Source organism: Mustela nigripes, chromosome 4 (genome assembly GCF_022355385.1).
Source record: "Mustela nigripes isolate SB6536 chromosome 4, MUSNIG.SB6536, whole genome shotgun sequence".
Taxonomy (NCBI): domain Eukaryota; kingdom Metazoa; phylum Chordata; class Mammalia; order Carnivora; family Mustelidae; genus Mustela; species Mustela nigripes.
In genome coordinates, this window is record NC_081560.1 from 177,100,535 (window position 1) to 177,121,315 (window position 20,781).

Here is a 20,781-nt window from a genome sequence, read left to right on the forward strand (position 1 = left end):
TAGGTGTAAGTGATACATTTATATATATTTTTAAAATTTTTACACATATACATTTATATGTTTATTTGAGATTTCATTAATTTCATCCCTTGGTTGTTTTTTTGTTTGTTTTTCATTTCATCCCTTGTAATGAATATATTTTTCCATTAAGTAAGCAGAGTGTTAACTCTGCTATTAGAATGCAAAATCTTGGATTTTGATTAGAAATATGACAAGTAGACCTGATATCTTTTTCTTTTGTCTTTTTTGAATGAATTAGACATGAAACAAATTTATCTTATAGGATATTCATGTTTATAAGAAGAAATATTTGATTATTCTTGCCTGGTCTCTATCTTTACTATGATGATAACCAACTCCCATACTTCTATATTTACCAGTGAGCTCTTAAAATTCTGCTGTTAGCAAGAGCTCTTCCTTCTCCACCATTTAATTATTATTGGGATGAACGCATGAATTCCCATTTTCTCCAATCATAGATAAATCACTTAGCACTCAACTTGTTCCAGATTTGGTTAGTGGGGGCGACTTCAGGTAAACTTGTATTTTTGTGACATATACCTATCATTTTGTGAATACTTCCTTACTCTGATATAAGAAGATGTTCCAGGCTGATGTTATACCTGTCCTGTCTCAGCCATTTTTTTAAAAGATTTATTTAATTGACAGACAGAGATCACAAGTAGGCAGAAAGGCAGAAAAAAGGAGGGGGTGGGAAGCAGGGTCCCCGCTGAGCAGAGAGCCCAATGCGGGGCTTGATCCCAGGATTCTGAGATCATGACCTGAGCTGAAGGCAGAGGCTTTAACCCACTGAGCACCCAGGCAACCCCTGTCTCAGCCATTTAAAACATGTTTTTGTAGATCTCTGATTCCTTGTAATGAAGAATTATATTGGAGGCCATTATCTTGGTGCGAGATATGTCCTTTGCTAATGAGGTATCTTAATGGACTATTTAGTGAACAGAACTAAGAAATATTTATATGTACAGATAAATACATATATTCATGTACATGTGTACATATGCATCCACATACACACATATACATATTTTAGAAAGCATTACTTAATACCTAGACTTCCAATTCCAATGTATCCCTCCAAGGTTCTTTTGGACCTTCTCTAGTTTAGTATCTGTATGTCTCTTCTTCCTCAGTGAACGCACTGGCTTCTGGTGATGTAACACACTCCTTATTTGCTCAATTCTCTAATACAAGAAATGCTTTCAGAATTGCTTTGTCTGTATCAATTTAATAAGCAAACCTAAAAAGATTCCAAAGTTTAACTCGTCCACGCTCAGGATTGAGGATATATAGTCAGATACTGTGTTAGGAAGTTATTTGGAATGGTCCCTCTTCTTTTTTCTTCCCTCCCCTCCTCCCTTATTTCTTTCCTTTCTTTTCTGTTCTTCCTCACCTCTCCCTCCGGTTCTCCTCCCTCCCTTCCTTCCTTTCCCTTCACGATGGCTATATGGTATTCATTGGAAATTCATTAGATTCATTTCTTTTAGTTTCTGTTTGGTGGTTTTTTTCCTCTTTCTCATTCTTACTGGTTTTATGTATATATTTCAGAATATGTTGAACACTGACATTCTTTCAAAAGGTAAAAGTACTTAAAAATATACTCAGAGAGATTAGTTCCCATTTCCTCCTTTCTTCTCCAGGGGGTAACTGACTTCATTGTTTCTTGTTTATCCTTCCTGTGATTCATATATATATGTGTGTGTATATATATATACATATACACACACATATATATAAAATATACATGCATATGTTTCTTATATATGTACATATATATATACACACATATACATATTCTTTTTCTTCTTACACAGAAGGTAACATATCATAGATATGTATCTATATTAGGTCATAAAGATCTTTATTACCTATTTGTTTGGTTTTATTTATTGATGTATAGCACTCCATTATGTTTATGTACTATAGTTTATTTAACAAATCTTGCATGCATGGACATTCAGATCATTTATAATATTTTGTAATTATAAATGATGCTGTATTAAATAAACTTGTGCTCATATATATTCATAATGCTGGTGATTTACTTTCAAATTCCTTTAAGTGGGATTTTTGGGTTGAAGAATAAGTGCTCCCATATATTTGTTAGATATTGCTAAATTCTCCTCCATAGGGATTTTCTCATTTTGCATTCTCACCAGCTCATAATTTTATAGGAGTGCTGTTTGCCCACAGTCTCATTTGTAAGCAGAGCATATTGCTATACTTTTAAAATTTTGACAATCTGATGAGAGAGAAGCGGGCATCTTAGTACAGTTTTAGTTCTTATTTCCCTATTTGTAAGTAAAGTTGAACATTTTTTCACATAGTTAAGAACCATTTCTTTGTGTGTGTGTGTGAATTGTCTGTGTTTTTTGCTAGTTTTTCTATGGAATCGTCAGTCCTTCCCTTATTATTAGAGAGTTCTTTGTAAATTAAGGATTTTAGCACTTTTATGTTACATACATTGTCAGTTTTCTCACAATTTGTCATATTTTTTTTATTTTACTAATGACCTTCCTTTTACCATGCTTTTCAGTATATCCATGCTATCTTGCAATTTTTTTCTTCTAATATGTTTAAAGTTTTATTTTGTATGCTAGGATTTCTGATCCATTTAGAGTTTTTTATATGTGTTTGATATGAGGAATGGATTTGATTTTATATTTTTCCAAATGGCTATCCAGTTTACCATATTTTGCCATTATGGTATTTTACCATAAATACCATTTATGAAAAAAACTTTACTTTGATCATTTAAAATACACTTTTATCATATGATATGCTAGATTTTTAGTATATGATAGTTGAGCTTGTTTGTGGAATTTCTGTTCTGTACCTTTGGTTTTTCTATCAATGCACTGATATTACACTATTTTATTTTACAGACTTTGAGTATATTTTAATATCTTTTAAGTCTCATTGCCCCCAAAGCTCTTCCTTTTCACTGTTTTTTCCCCCTTTTTTAAATTAAATTTTTAATTTTAATTCCAGTATAGTTAACATACAGTGTTATATTACTTGCAGGTATACAATATAGTGATTCAGTAGTTCTGTACATTACTTAGTGCTTATCATGCTAAGTTCACTTTTTAATCCTCATCACCTATTTTGCCCATCCCCCTGCATTCCCTGTCTGATAACCATCAGTTTGTTTAGTTTTTTGCTTTCTCTCTCTCTTTTTCCTTTTCTTGTTTGTTTTGTTTCTTAAATTCCTTATAATATAGTATTTTTTTTCTTCTGGGTTATTTCACTTAGCATTATACTCTCTAGGTCCATAGATGTTGTTAAAAATGGTAAGAAATCATTCTTAATGGCTAAATAATATTCTATTGTGTATACATACCTCAATGTTTCTAACTCCTTTAAAACTTACTGGAATTTTTATTTGGTAAAATTAAAAATTACCTTTCAAATTAGCTGCCATCTTATGACATTGCAATGTACCAATGAAAAATAAGGAATGTGTTCGCATATATTTATGCATACTTTTGTGTTTTGCAGGCTGACTTTTATGCCTAAAGTTTCATTATATTTCCTTTGGAACTATTTATTTCCTTAGTTATTTGTAGGCATTAGTGATTTTTTAGATGACAGCTAAAGTTAAATTACTAAAAATTGATATTTAAGTTCCACTCATAATTATACACTTAGAAAATACTTTTAATACATTCAAAATTGTCTCAATACTTATTAATATAAAGCTCTTTAGATAATATATGATTGTCCAAAGAGTTTAAAATTTAAAAGAGAATATAATTCTGTATTGGACACCTTCAAGAACTCTATAAAGCCTCTCCGTTTAATTCTTTTGTTTAAAGGTTTTATTTATTTATTTTAGAAAGATTGTGAGAGTGTGTGCAAGTAGGGGGAGGGGCAGAGGAGGAGAGATAGGGAGGGAGAGAGAATCTGAAGAAGACTCTGAGCTGAGCATGGAGCCCGTCATGGAGCTCTGTCTCACTACTCCAAGATCATGACCTGAGCTGAAACCAAGAGTCAGCCACTTACCCACCCAGGCACCCCTCAGCTTAGTTCTTAACAAGGTGATATTAATTCCTTATTTCTGTAGGAAATAAAAGGCAGGAAAAATTACTTCCTAAACGAGAATATATAATTTCATCCTCCTGAGATAATTTGTAGTTTGGAGAAAATAAAATTTTAACTGTGCCTTTATAAAAATTATATTATGTTGAAGGTAACATCACAATGACTTCTATTCCAATATGATATTAAATAATTTGAATAAACTTAATATTATCAACCAAAATAAATATTGTGTAACTTCCATATGGGAATATAGGTTTGTATCCAGAGCTCTTAATGTCAACATATAGATCAATTAAAAAGTACTTGAAATCCGTAACATTTGTCAAAGTTAGTCATTTTCGACTGCAAATAAGACATGCAGGGAATATTATGCATAGCAATGCAGGCACTATTATTTTGAATATTTCCCTATTCTTAAAGTAGTATTGTGGGTCACCTGCATGGCTCAGATATTTAAGTACCTGCCTTTGGGTCAGGTCACGATCCTGGGGTCCTGGAATTGAGCCCCATATAGGGTTCTCTGCTCAGTGGAGAGCCTGCTTCTTCTTCCTCTTCCTCTGCTGCTCCCCCTGGTTGTGCTCTCTCTCTTTCAAATAAATAAATAAATAATAAAATAAAACAAAAGTAGTATTGAGATATCCATTTGCAACAAGTCATATTTATATTTTGTGACAGAAAAAGGAATTATAATAATATTGTAAATCAGTCCTTCAGTGTATGTTATATATTTGATACTAAGTCATGGGATTTATGGTGGTGAGCCTGAAGGAAGGAACAAAATATAGAAATAGTAGAGAACCTTAAGTGCTTAACCTAGAAATGGTGAGTATGATCATTATATGATCATAATCATGATACTTATGATACCAGTAAAATGTATGTCACACATTTTGAAAGTTGCATTTGGGGAAGTCACAGGAAACCTAACTCCCAAAGTTTCATTGTTTCCCAGAGAATAAAGTTAGTTGTATAAAGGATTATTATATTTCTACTTTAATTTTGCAGTTAATGTAGAAAAAGATTTATTCTTCAACTCATGAATAAAAAAACTAGCAACTCAAGGCTGATAAATGCATTCAGAATGTAACCTGATTATTTAGCCTAATTGTCTCAACTCTTTGACCTTTTATTAGTTAAAATATATATAAAAATTATTCCTGTGTTCTAGTTAACTCTATTAAAACTAAAGACATTTTGAAAGGTCTTATTCATCTTTTAAACTTTTAAATATACTTTAAATATTAAGTCACTTTATTCAGTTATCCTGGTGTGTTTTATTGTATAATAATTTATTTTGGAGGGTGTTCCAGTGAAAAAACATTATGTGAAATCAAGCTGTATCAGTATTAGGTGCTAACTCTCATTTTAATTGACTTTTGGAAGCAGATATAAAAATGTGAACTTTAGAAATTTTTAGAATATTTATGATCTTCTCCCACTGCTATAATTAAGCGTAATTTTGAAGAATTTAATTTAATTTAGAATTCATGATTTGGAATGCTCTTATGTTCTTCTGTTTTTTATTAATCTCACATAAATTCAGAGTTTGAGCAATTGAATTTAGAGTTGGACAATTCAGAAAAAAACTTTTCTTTATTACATAATTGGGGAGATCTTTTTTGAAAATATAGATTCATGTGTAGAAACTGGGAAAAATATATTGATTTCAAAGAATACCAGAAGTAAGAAAATGATGTAGATTTATAAATTCCACAAACTTTCTTCCTTCCCCTTAAAGTGTCTCTATATCTTTATCAAGACTTTCAATTTCTTTTTCTATTATTAAGGAAGAATATTTATTCCCAGACTCCTAGTCTTATCCTATCTGCCTTGTGACATTCCCTTTTATCATCTTGGTGTGTGACTATTTGTCATCACTGTTTCTTTTCTCTACTCATGCTCAAATATTGGCTTTTTACTTTAATTATTTTAAAGTTTTCTTTTAAAACTTTGATTAATGAGTTTGATTAATGATTAATTAGTTTTTAAGATGTTTTAATGTAGAGTTTATTGTTTTTCTTAAAGAAAAATACGGAGTTTTGAATTTTGTTGCTCAGTAGTAGATGAGTTTTTTTCCCTATTTATAGGTTTAATTTCTGTCATTTTAATTTATTTTTAATTTTTTATTGTGTTATGTTAGTCACCATTAGTTTTTGATGTAGTGTTCCGTGATTCATTGTTTGTGTTTTTATTTCTGCAGATGTGACTCTGAAAATCGCTATGTTGGTAATCCACTTAGAGGAACATGTTATTGTAAGTACTTTTACTTTTTCATTTTAAATAATTAGTATTTTTAGTTTTAGGTGATTTTGCAGATTATAAAATTCATCTTGCATGCTGATGTTGTCATTAGTATGTTACCACTTCTATTTCTTAAATCGTATAATATAATTCCATATATGTTGCTAAGAAAGGCAGTCTTTTTGCTATATTTTAAAAATTATATTTGGTGCATTTTTTTCTACTCTTGAAGAGTGACATAGCAGTAGATCTTATTCTGGAAGTGGAAACAAAAATGAGATTTGAGTAATCTCAACTGATTTTAATGTGGTCTTTTCATTTTGATTAAATTTTGAACGAACAGAATTTTGTGATAGATTTTTGCAGGGGGCAGTTTTGGTCATCACTAAAAAGCAGTGTTGAATTGTTACTGTAAGATACTTTCACTGGGTAGTGATCATATGAGAGATGTATGATAAACCTTTTAAGAAAGAATTTTTCAAATGGTTATACCATTTTACATTCCCATCAGGAGTATATGAGTTTCAGTTCCTCAAGTCTCTAAATTTCATATGGTCAGTCTTTTTAATTTTAGCTGTTCTAGTAGGTGTGCAATGGTATCTAATTCTTATTTACATTTTTCTAATGAGTAGTGATGTTAAACATATGTTGTGATTATTTGTGATAATTGTGAATATTTGGTTTATATATATTTTATTTAATGAAGTGTGTTTAAATCGGTTTTCCACTTTTAAAAATTGAATTGTTTTCAGGGTACTTTATGTATTCCCGATACAAATATTTTATGTGACATATAATTTGCATTTTTTTTTGTGGCTTGTCTTTTCACTCTAGTAGGAGTATTTTTTTTTTTTTGGAAGAGGAGTTTTAATTAAAATGAAGTTCAACTTATTAATTGTTCTTCTGAGAAATCTTATCCTAACCTAAGATCACAAAGATTCCCATTTTCTTTTAGAAGTTTTCTATTTTTATGTTTTTGTTTAAGAATACTATACATTTTGCGTTAATATATGTATGTATTTCAAGAGATGGATCAATTTTTTTCTCCATATGGATATCCAAATGTTCTGGCACAGTTTGTTCAAAGTCTTTCTTTTATTATTATTTTTTCAAAGATTTTATTTATTTGAGAGAGAGAGAGAGAGAATGAGAGGAGGGACGGTTAGAGGAAGAAGCAGACTTTCCATGGAGCTGGGAGCCTGATGCAGGACTCTATCCCAGGACTCCAGGATCATGATGTGAGCCAAAAGCAGTTGCTTAACCAACTGAGCCACACAGGCACCCAAAGACTTTTTTTAAAACAATGAAATGCTTTTAGACCTTTGTGGAAAGTCTGTTGCCTGTGTATGAGTATAAGGTTGTAAAGGCTGGGGGCACCTGGGTGGCTCAGTCAGCTAAGTGCCTAATTCTTGGTTTAGGCTTAGGTTATGATCTCATGGTCATGAGCCTGTAACAAGCTCCATGCTCAGTGTGGAGTCTCCTTGTCCCTCCCCCATCATCCTCTACCTGTTTCTCTCTCTCTCTCAAATAAATAAACAAAATCTTAAAAAAAAAAAAAAAGTATAAAGGCTATTTCTGGAATCCCTATTGTAGTTTATTAATTAATTTGCCTACTTTTATACCAAAATAACACTGTTACAACTACTATAGTTTCATAATAAATCTTGAAATCATGTAGCATTTATTCTCCAATTTCATTCTTTTTCAATCTTTTGGCTTTGAGTTCCATTTCTCTTATGTTTGCATATGAATTTTAGAATACACATGTCAGTTTTTACCAAAACACATGCTTGGATTTGGATTGAGATTGTGTTTAATTTACAGACCAGTTTGGGGGGAATTGATAGTTTAACCATAGTGAGTCTTCTGACCCATGAACATATATCTCTTTTTTGATCTTAATTATTTTAAAATTTAGTCTCAACAATATTTGGTATTTTTCACTATGTGGGTCTTTCACAGTCTTTTTCAGCTATACCACTACATATTTTATATTTCTGATGCTGTTGTAAAGAGTATTTTTTAATATTTAATTTTTAATTGTGTCTGGATAGTAAAAATACAATTGATTTTTATGTTGATTTTATTTATCCTTAAGCCTTGTTGAGCTTAGTTATTAGTTGTAGTACATTTTTTTTTGTAGATTCCATTATATTTTTTATGTGGACAGTAATGTGTTTTGCAATTAATGGAATTGTTTTTTTTCTTTCCTCTAAGGACGCCTTTTATTTCTTTTTCTTGCCTTATTGCATTGGCTACACCTCTCTTATCATGTGAAAAGCTGTGAAGAGCATGGCAACATTCTAGTGTTGTTGATTTTGGATGGAAAACATTCAGTCTTTCACTATTAAGTATGATGTAGGTTTTTCCTAGATGCCTTTATCAGGTTGAAGAAATTCTCTTCTAGTCCTTCTAGAATGGGTGTTTGTATATGTCATATAGTTTTTCTGGATCAATTGTGACAATCACAAGTTGTTTCTATTTTACTTTACTAGTATAGCAATTTTAGTTTTTAAAAGTAATGAATGCTACAACATATGGATATACCACTTTTAAAGTTTATTAGTAGATGAACATTGGGATTATCTCTAGCCTTTGGCTGTTATGAAAAAATGCTGATATAAACATTCATATGGATTTTGTATAGACATATAATTCCATTTCTCTTGAGTAGATTCCTAGAAGTGGAATTACTGGGTCATATGATAAACTTATTTTTAACTTTTTAAGTAACTGCCAAAAGATTTTACAATATGTTTGCATCATTTTACATTCCTACTAGAAATTTATAGATGCTTCAGTAATTCTGCATACTCACCAAAACTTAATATTGTCTGTCTCTTGATTATAGCTATTCTAGAGTATTTGTAGTAGTAGCTTATGGTTTTATTTTATGTTTTTCTTATGACTGAAAATGTTGAGCTCGATTTCATGTATCCATGTCCTACACATGTTTTGTTAAATATGTAAAATACTAAATTTCTGGATACCTTTGTTGCTATTTAAATGTTTTTTAAGGGGCGCCTGGGTGGCTCAGTTGGTTAGGCGACTGCTTTCAGCACAGGTCATGATCCCAGAGTCCTGGGATCGAGTCCCACATCAGGGTCCCTGCTCCACGGGGAATCTGCTTCTTCCTCTGACCTTCTCCTCTCTCATGCTCTCTCTCAAATAAATAAATCTTTAAAAAAAGAAAAAAAATAATGTCTTTTAAAATTACATTTTCTACTTACATTTCATATATAAAAATTAAATTCATCTTAGTACATTAATCTGATATTCATAAGCCTTAATGTATTCTCTTATTAGTTCTAATTATTTATATATTTGGTTTTAAAATACAATTAATTATATTACGTATAAATAAAAACAGTTTTATTCTTTTGTTGGTAGTTTTTTGATTACAGATTCAATTTATTTTTTCTAGTAATCACTCTGCTCAAATTTCTTATTTCTCCCTGATTCAGTTTTGGAAGGTTAGTAATTTATGTCTTCTAGGTTGTCCAATATGTTGGTATATAATTTTTTTCTGTGGCATTGGTTATTATTTCTCCTCTTTCATTCCTAATTTTATATATGAGCCCTCTTTTTCTTGATGAATCTTGCTAAAGGTTTATTTATTTTGTTTATCCATTCAAAGAAATATCTCGTGATTTCACTCATCTTTTCTGTTGTTCTTTTAGTCTTTATTTCATTTGTTTCTGCTCTAATCTTTTTTTTTTAATAATTTTTTTATTTTTTATAAACGTATTTTTATCCCCAGGGGTACAGGTCTGTGAGTCACCAGATTTACACACTTCACAGCACTCACCAAAGCACATACCTTCCCCAATGTCCATAACCCCACCCCCCTTCTCCAAACCCCCTTCCCCCCAGCAACCCTCAGTTTGTTTTGTGAAATTAAGAGTCACTTATGGTTTGTCTCCCTCCCAATCCCATTCATTGATTCTTCTCCTACCCACTTAAAGCCCCATGTTGCATCGCCACTTCCTCATATCAGGGAGATCATATGATAGTTGTCTTTCTCTGCTTGACTTATTTCGCTAAGCATGCTCTAATCTTTTTATTTCCTTCCTTCTTCTGGCTTTAGTTCTGTTTGTTCTTTTTCTAGCTCCTCTGGCATAACGTTACATTGCTTATCTGAGATTTTTCTTGCTTCTTGAGGTAGGCTTGTATTGCTATAAACTTCCCTCTTAGATCTGCTTTTGTTGCATCCCAAGGTTTTGGACCATTGTGTTTTCATTTTCATTTGTCTCCATGTATTTTTTTATTTACTCATTGATTTCTTGGTTGATCTCTTCATTGATTAGTAGCATGTTTGTTTGGTCTCCATGTATTTCTGTTCTTTCCAGAATTTTTCTTGTAATTAATTGTGAGTTTCATACCCTTGTGTTTGGAAAGATGCATGATATTATTTCAGTCTTTTTGAATTTATTGAGACTTGTTTTGTGGTCTAACGTGATCTATTCTGGATAATATTCCATGTACACATGAAAATAATGTGTAGTCTACTGTTATTAGATGGAATGTTCTGAATGTATCTGTTAGGTTGATGTGGTCTAACAAATAATTCAAAGCCACTGTTTTCTTATAGATTTTTTGTCTGGATGTTCCATCCATTGATATAAGTGGGGTGTTACAGTCCTCTACTACTATAGTATGACTATTAATTTATTCCTGTATATATGTTAATAGTTGTTTTATGTGTTTAAATCCTCCTATTTTGGTTGCATAGATATTTACAATTGATATATACTCTTTTTGGATTGTTTTCTTTATGATTGTGTAGTGCCCCTCTTTGTCTCTTGTTAGAGTCTTTGTTTTAAAGTATATTTTGTTCAATATAAGTATTGTTACTTTCCCACCACCAAAATTAACCCAAGGAGGTCCACAGCAAGATACATAATAAATAAAATGACAGAAAGATTTAAAAGCAAGAGGGAAAAACAGCTGTAGACAAAGAAGAACCCATAAGGCTAACAGCTGATTTTTCAGTGGTAGCTTTAAAAGGCCAGAAAGGAGTGGCATGATATATTCTAAATGTTGAAAGGAAAAAAAACTGCACCCAAGAAGGTTCTAGGTATCAAGTCTATCATTCAGAATAGAAAGAGAGATAGAGTTTCCCAAACAAAAAACAAAAACAACAAACCAAAAAAAAAGTTTCTCAAATAAAAGCAAAAGGTGCTCATCACCAGTAAAGTAGCCTTACAAGAAAGATTAATGGAAATTCTTTGAATGTAAAGAAGAGGCCATAATTTGAAGTAAGAAAATTATGAAAGAAAAAATTTCACAGGTAAACATAAACGTATAATAAAAGTGGTAGATCCATCACTTACAATACCAGTATGGATGTTAAATCACAGAAACTGAAAAATCAAGTAAGTTTACAAAAATCTGTAAAGGAATTCACAAAATAAAAAAAATGTATAACACTATATACATAAAACATGGGGAAGGGAGTAAAAATGCAGCATTTTTAGAATGGGTTCAAACTTAAGTGACCACCAATTTACTATAGATTGCTATATGCATAAGATGTTATATATGAACTTAATGATAATCACAAATCAAAAACCTATCACTGATACATAGAAAATAGAGAAGAATCCACACATTACACTAAAGAACACTATGAAATCACAAGGGAAGAGAGTAAGAGAAGAAAGGAATACAGAACACAAAAACAACTGTAAAACAAGTAACAAATTGGCAGTAAGTACCTTATCTATCAATAATTACTTTAAATGGAAATGGACTAAATGTTCTAATCAAGACATAGGGTGACCAAGTGGGTAAAAAAGCCAGGTCCATCTATGTGTTGCTTATAAGAGACTCACTTCAGACCTAAAGATACATGAAGATTGAAGGTGAAGGGATGGAAAACCATTTACTATCAAAATGTAAGCAAAAAGAATTCTGGGGTAATAATACTTACATTTTTCCAGTTTTTAAAATCCCATACTGGGATGGTTGGGATCTCTGTTTAAGCACTGAATCAAAATGATGGTAGTAGACACCACCATCAAGTAAAGAGTTTGCTGTAATTTATGGAATATTTCCTTTATCAAGTTAAAAAATTATTATCTATTAGTCTGCTACAAAATTTCATCATGAATGAATTCTTCCTTTACCTTGTTTAGTGTGAAGTTGTAATAATAGGTTTTCTGATGTTAAGTATCTTTTAAGCATGTGGTAAACCAAACCTGGGCATGACACATTATTATTTGGGACACTGCTAAATGGTGCTTGTTTATATTATATTTAGGATTATTTTCAATATGAATGAATGTAAATTATACTTTTACTTTTTTTTCTAATGAAATGACCTCTGACTGTAATGTTTTAGTTTTTCTTTTCTATTTTCATGCTGGATAACCAAGGGTGATAGCTTTTAAAAATAAACTTTGAGAAGATTGGAGATCTTGTTTAAAATAGAAATAGTTAAAAAATATTAAGTGAGCTTCAAAGACTAGCTAAATACAAACAAAATTTTGGAATCTTGTGCTATTTTATTGGTAGTGTTTTCTCTTTCTCTCTCTCTGCCATATTATAACATGGCCTTTGGGTTTATACATCCTTTCCAATGATTTTGTTTTCTAGTTCATAGCTTTAGGGTTTGTCTAGTAATCTCCTTCTCTTATTTACTTTTTAATTGTTATTGTTTCTTATTAACATTATTTTCTACATAGTTCTTAGCAGACACTGAAGCTCAGTGTTTAGATTGTAATTGATTAGGGGTTGTAAAACTGATAATTTTAACTCCTTATTTATTTCTTGATTAGAAAACTTCTGTAAAAATAAATTTGCTCTCATCAAATATTTGGTTACTCATTGCTACAGTTTATATAGGAAAGGCATGACAAATGTGATATTAGTTGTTTTTACTTACCAGTTTTCAAAGTAAAGAATTATTTGCTCAATATCTCTCAAACATGACAAGTTTTCTTTTTATCATAAACTTATGAACTCATACATATTTATTATGTTTAAATCCATTTGCAATTATTAACCTCACTGATGCTCAAATTGTTTTTTATGTCTCATAAATTATTTTTATTCTCTAATTTGTCCACATTAGTTTTGCTTTTCTTTTTCAAACATTCCCGATTTTGGGGCGGGGGGCATATTTTTTTGTGATTTTTTTTTTTTTAATTAGAAATTCCCCTTTGGTCTTTTTTTAATCTTTACCTTTTATTGTGTCCCAAAGGAGTAACTAGTTACACTTATGGACATGTGTAAGTTATATTACACTTTTTTTAAAAAATAAGAAATATAGTAATATTTAATAAATCTTTTATGTTTAAGACTAAGATAACTTTTCTTACAGATCAATGCTATCCAATATAAATATAATGTGAATGACATATGTAATTATAAATTTTCTACTAGCTATATTAATAAAGTTAAAGGAAACAGGTAAAATTAATTTTGATAATCTATTTTATTTTACCCAACATAGCTGAAATCTCAGTTTAACATGTAACGGTATAAAAATCATCAATGAGATATCTTTTTTTAGTTTTTTTTTCAAACTGAGTCTGAAATACAATTTGTATTCTATCCTTATAGTAATCGCAATTCAAATCAGTCACATTTCAGTTACTCAATAGCCACTGGTGTATAGTGGCTGCCATACAGGATAGCTCACCTCTAGATTACATAGGACTCTCACTCTCTTAAAAATGTTAAAGGAATAGTCATAAAGCACTAGATGGCAGCCTTGTCATTTGTTAAGAGACCTTTAAAACTCAATAACATTGGAAAGAAATGGTGTTTTAAAAAACAAAAGGTCAGTAGTTCTTGTAATAGTGTTAATGGAAACTATTCTGGTTTTAAAGATTCCAGTGAAATTTAAAATGCAAACATATACTGTAGCTTAAAGCAATTGAATGCAATGTGGTGTTAACTTAATTGAAAGTAATATACCAGCAGTTGTATCATAGACAGTCTTTGTAATTTTTTAAAGTTCAGTTTAAAACCCCAAACTGAATGTACTAGAAAGTGGTCATTCCTTACGTGGAACAAAATTCAAGTTCCTAGCAGTGATTTGTCCTTTGATTGGTCCTTGTAAACATTGAATTTCTTGATTTATCTTGGCAAATATGAAAAATAGTAGTTACTGCAGTGTCGTTTCTTTTTTTCTTAAATGCTTTCTTTTTAATTATAACAGTTATAGCAAAGAAATCTTAAACACAAAATGAAGACTGGACTATGAAAATGTTATATAGATGATGTGTTTCAGAGTATAGAAAGTCATTGTCTAAAATCCTCTACGTTATGCTACTAATACATTAATTATTTAAGGACATGTAATGTCCAAACTACTAATTATTATTGTTTTAGTATATTTCCAAATATATTTTGGCTTATTTAACCTTTTATTTTTGAAAATTACCGTTTTATTTTGAATTTCTTCTATTGCTATTTAGAGTTCAGGATACAATTTTGTGATGTACACTGAAATACACTGTCTCTTTTAAGAGTAAGGAATTTAATTACTACTTTAAAAAAATTACTACTTTTATATTCAGTACTCAGTTTTACCAGTCATCACATCTTACATTAGTATATATTACTAAAATAATAAATATTCACTCATCCCACTGTAAACTCTTTAGTTATTATTGATATAGTTAATGTTTATTAATGTTTATGTTTTGGGCGGAAAGATTTTTTTAAGCATATTATTTAAGGATTTGTATTTTTCTTTTGTTTGGTATAAGAGATGATATTTCTAATAAGTGTTATAGCTTTAACTAATGAAAATCAATTTCAATTTAATTACTTAAAATTCTATGTTATACAAAGCAATAAAAGAAATTAAAATATAAATTAACCTTATACTTAGTGTAATTATCCTATATTTTGTTCTAAAATGGGAATAAAAGATTTTTCCCATTTTAAGCTAAATATACTGTATTTTGTTAGTTAATGTTTTCTGTGGCTTTTTAAAAAAAAATTATTTGACAGACAGAGATCACAAGAAGGCAGAGAGGCAGACAGAGAGGAAGGGAAGTGGGCTCCCTGCTGAGCAGAGAGCCTGATGCTGGGCTCCATCCTGGGACCCTGGGAACATTACCTGAGCCAAAGGCAGAGGCTTTAACCCACTGTGCCACCTTGGTGCCCCTGTTTTCTATGACTTTTTAATCACTGAGTATAAGTAGCTATTTGAACAGAATCTGGCTGGTCCATCTGCAAATAGAGAAGTGACCCTGATGAACTCAGAGAATCTAAATTCTTTTGTTTCCAAGATACAAAGAAGACATGTTGGATTGAGGATGATCTGACAAAACATAAATTAAACACATGGTTGGCATTTTAACTTTATTCTTTGATTCATCAATGTTTTTGTTAAATTTCCTTAAGCTTTTAGATTTTTATTTCAGAAATTATTAACATTTTAGCATACTTTAAAATGAATGGCAATATAATACAACTATGAAAAAGTTTAAAATAGCTGATAAAAATTGCTGTTGGGAACACCTGGTTGGCTCACTTGGCTAAGTGTCTGCCTTTGGCCTCGGGTCATGATCCCAGGGTCCCAGGATGGAGTCCCATGTCAGGCTCCTTGCTCCGTGGGAAGCCTGCTTCTCCCTGTGCCTGCTGCTCCCCCTGCTTGTGCTTTTTTTCTCCCTTTCTCTCTGACATGTAAGTAAAAATCTTTTAAAAATTAAAGAATTGCTATTGAATTAATCTAGAAGTGAGATGAAAAATTCCTTTGGCAAAATATTTTATAATGAAAGTATTAAATTATTCTGGTTATATTAATAATATAATATATATTATATATATTATATATAATATATATATATAATATATAAACAATACAGACTCATTGTAAAAATAAATAAGGTAAAGTTTAAGGAAGAAATAAAAATGTCTGAAAACATCCCACCAGGGCTCCCAAATGGAGTTGTGCAGTCTGTGCCCTCTGCAAAGTTTCCAAGCTGCAGGAGAGAATGGGCACTGATATCTTGTGCTTACATCTCTTACTAAGCTGCGTAACCTGTTGTGTTGTGTATCTGTTGTGAGCAACGGGTAATAGTTCCTTACTTGTATAAAGATGCTTAACGGGCAAATGAAGGCCCAGAATGCCTTTCTAAATAAATCATGCCCTGAGAACGATTTCACATATAAACATAACATATAGAGTATTCTCACTGTGAACAACTTTTCCTCACTGATATCTAGCTCATTATTTAGTGTCATATATTAAATAAAACATAGTTTGGGTCCAACTAGGAAAACAATTACCTGACTTTAAAATAATGATACTAGTTAACATTTATTGAGCATTTACTGTCCCAAGCTAGTCTAAGCTTTTTATATTTATTAGTTTATTTAATCCTGAAATGAGAAGGGTATAGTAACTATCAACATTTTTTTGTTTGGGGCAACAGAGGCAAGGAGAGTTTAGTTAATTTTTATGAAATCACACATCTAGGAAATGACAAAGCCAGTTTCCATTTAGCATTCTGTATCTATAACCCATACTCTTGACTATGAGAAATAAAACTAGGACAACAAAAATTAATAATGTATTTACCTCACATGTTTTTATATGAATAAAATAGAAACATCATGTTGAAAGAAATAAAAAGAGGGTCTAAACATTTAAAAATTGAAACTGTTTTCTTAAATAAGAAGTCTTCATATGAAAATATCATACTTAACCAAAACTGATACATAAATTTTATGAAATTCCAATTAGAATTTCATTCAGTTCAGTTTTTTGAAGTATATACTTTAGCATAAATTACTGTAAAATTTATTTTAAATAATACACTTTTAGAATATTCAGTAAAATTATGAAAGGGAAAAAATAGTGAGAAACTCCCACCTGATAGGTATCCAGACACAGTGTAACTTTAATTATACTGATTCCCATACTGACATAGGAATCAATGAACAAATAGAGACCAAGATTAGATTTCTCAATATTTGGGAATTTATAGGGCAGTTATTTTATTTTTATAAAAGTTCTTAATGACTTAATCTGGTGGTTTTTTTTTTTTAAAGATTTTATTTATTTGACAGAGATCACAAGCAGGTAGAGAGGTGGGCAGAGGAAGAGGAGGAAGTAGGCTCCCTACTGAGCAAGGAGCCTGATGCGGGACTTGATCCCAGGGCCCTGGGATCATGACCTGAGCTGAAGGCAGAGGCTTTGACCCACTGAGCCACCCAGGTGCCCCATAATCTGTTTCTTTTTAAATATCTTAAACTTTGCCTTAGATCATGGCTTTTGCACTTAATATTTTTCTGCCTTAAATACTTTGTCTTTAGCTAATATTCCATCCCACCTAAAATGAACTCTTTCAGGTATCACAATAACTTTTTTTCCCCCATCCTAATACTTAAACACTGTATGAACCTATTTCACTTGGTTTATTTGTTTATATACATGTGGGTTTTCTTTATTCACTAGAGTGGAAGTCTATCAGCCCAGGGCCTTCTCTTTTTGGAATCCGTACTTAGAAAAGTGTGTGTCTTTTAGGCAGGCTTTAAATAATACATAATAGTAGTACACATATAAATTATCAACAAATAAGTGAATATGCATATATTGTAGCTGTATGAGGAAGTATTTTTATTGGTGGGTGTTTGACCAAAAATGTTTAGAGATCATGTTATATGTAATCAAGTAAAAGTTGCTTAACATTTATTTTTAAATTTATTTTCATAAATTAGTAAAATCCATCATTGAACAACTTTAAGCATCAGCCATTCATTTTTAAAAATGTTTCAAGACTGTGTTTTTACTTAGTCTTTTGAACATTTGCTTCACATAAAATCTGCATAGATTTCCATATATCACTGCAGAGTAATAACATAGTTTAGCTACTTGGAGATCCTATGAAGTAAGGAAAGGGGCGTATGAAGAAGTCATGACACATTGTATGAAGAGCCCTAAGTTAGAATCAGTGATATATATGCATCGGTAATCATCATCAATCTTCTTTTATTCCCTGATGAAAAAAATAAGAAACAATGAGTTTGTATATCCTAGGAGGCCACAGATTCAGTCATTGTCAGAGTGAGTAATAACAAAATATCTTTGTTTTTTTCTCTGAAACTATATCTAGCAAATGTTCAACTTTCAATTTTTACCTTTGGAATTATTCTAAATGTTCCAAGCTCAATAGAAATTTTTTTTGATTTTTTTTATTAACATAATGTATTATTAATCCCAGGGGTACAGGTCTGTGAATTGCCAGGTTTATACACTTCACAGCACTCACCATAGCACATACCTTTCCCAATGTCCATAACCCAGCTACACTCTCCCCATCCCCCTCCCCCCGGCAACCATCAGTTTGTTTTGTGAGATTAAGAGTGTCTTACGGTTTGTCTCCCTCCCAATCCCATCTTATTTCATTTATTCCTTTCCTACTCCCCCAAACCCCCCATGTTGCTTCTCACCTGCTTCATATCAGGGAGATAATATGATAATTGTCTTTCTCTGATTGACTTATTTTGCTCAGCATATTGCCTTCTAGTTCCATCCACATTGTAGCAAATAGCAAGATTTCATTTTGATTTTGATCGCTGCAAGATTTTGATCGGTGCTGGTATTCATATATATATATATATATATACACACACACACACACACACACATACACACATATATACACACATATATATCATCATCTTTATCCATTCACCTGTCGATGGACATGTAGGTTCTTTCCATAGTTTGGCTACTGTGGATATTGCTGCTATAAACATTTGGATGTATATACCCCTTCAGATCACTATATTTGTATCTTTAAGGTAAATAGCCAGTAGTGCGATTGCTGGGTCATAGGTAGCTCTATTTTCAACTTTTTGAGGAACCTCCATGCTATTTTCCAGAGTGGTTGCGCCAGCCTGCATTCCCACCAACAGTGTAGGAGGGTTCCCCTTTCTCCGTGTCCTCACCAGATCTGTCATTTCCTGACTTATTAATTTTAGCCCTTCTGATTGGTCTGAGGTGCTATCTCATTGTGGTTTTGATTTGTATTTCCCTGATGCCGAGCGATGTGGAGCACTTTTTCATGTGTCTGTTGGCCATCTGGATGTCTTCTTTGCAGAAATGTCTGTTCTTGTCCTCTGCCCATTTCTCGATCAGATTATTTGTTCATTGGGTGTTGAGTTTGATAAGTTCTTTATAAATTTTGAATACTAGCCCTTTATCTGATATGTCGTTTGCAAATATCTTCTCCCATTTTTTCAGTTGTCTTTTGGTTTTGTTAACTATTTCCTTTGCTGTGCAAAGCTTTTGATCTTGATGAAATCTCGATAGTTCATTTTTGCCCTTGCTTCCCTTGCCTTTGGCAATGTTCCTTGGAAGAAGTTGCTGTGGCTGAGGTCGAAGAGGTTACTGCCTGTGTTCTTCTCAAGGATTTGGATGGATTCCTGTCTCACATTGAGCTCCTTCATCCATTTTGAGTCTGTTTTCATCTCTGGTGTAAGGGAATGGTCCAGTCATTTTTCTGCATGTGGCTGTCCAATTTTCCCAACACCATCTGTTGAAGATACTGTCTTTTTTCCATTGGACATTCTTTCCTGCTTTGCCAAAAATTAGTTGCTCATAGAGTTGAGGGTCTATTTCTAGGCTTTCTATTCTGTTCCATTGATCTATGTGTCTGTTTTTGTGCCAGTACCATACTGTCTTGATGATGACAGTTTTGTAATAGAGCTTGAAGTCTGGAATTCTGATGCCACCCACTTTAGCTTTCTTTTTCATATTCCTCTGGCTATTCGAGGTTTTTCTGGTTCCATATAAATTTTAGGATTATTTCTTCCATTTCTTTGAAAAAAATGGATGGGATTTTGATAGGGATTGCATTAAACATGTAGATTCCTTTAGGAAGGATAGTCATTTTCACAATATTTGTTCTTCCAATCCATGAGCATGGACATTTTTCCATTTCTTTGTGTCTTCCTCAGTTTTGTTCATGAGTATTTTATAGTTTTTTGAGTATAGATCCTTTGCCTCTTTGGTTAGGTTTATTCCTAGGTATCTTATGGTTTTGGGTGTAATGGTAAATGGGATTGACTCCTTAATTTCTCTTTCTTCTGTCTTGTTGTTGGTGTGTAGAAATGCAACTGATTTCCATGCATTGACTTTATATCCTGACACTTGACTGAATTCCTGTATGAGTTTTGGCAGTTTTGGAGTGGAGTCTTTTGGGTTAACCACATAAAGTATCATATCATCTGCAGAGAGTGAGAGTTTGACTTCCTCTTTGCCAATTTGGATGCCTTTAATTTCTTCTTGTTGTCTGATTGCTGAGGCTAGGACTTCTAGTACTATGTTGAATAGCAGTGGTGATAATGGACATCCCTGCCTTGTTCCTGACCTTAGCAGAAAAGCTCTTAGTTTTTCTCCATTGAGAATGATATTCGCTGTGGGTTTTTCATAGATGGCTTTTAGGATATTGAGGTGTGTACCCTACACTTTGAAGAGTTTTGATCAGGAAAGGATGCTGTACT

The 20,781-nt window shown here is 31.8% G+C and overlaps 1 protein-coding gene across 3 annotated transcripts in view; it reads left to right on the plus strand.

The window, feature by feature from the left end:
- Positions 1 to 20,781, plus strand: part of ATRNL1 (attractin like 1) — an 806,361-nt gene that overhangs the window by 252,610 nt on the left and 532,970 nt on the right. For all 3 annotated transcript variants that reach the window (XM_059398662.1, XM_059398665.1, XM_059398663.1), the window contains exon 21: positions 6,266 to 6,318. In XM_059398662.1, coding sequence (XP_059254645.1) covers positions 6,266 to 6,318 — 53 coding nt within the window. The remainder of the gene's footprint in view (positions 1 to 6,265; positions 6,319 to 20,781) is intronic.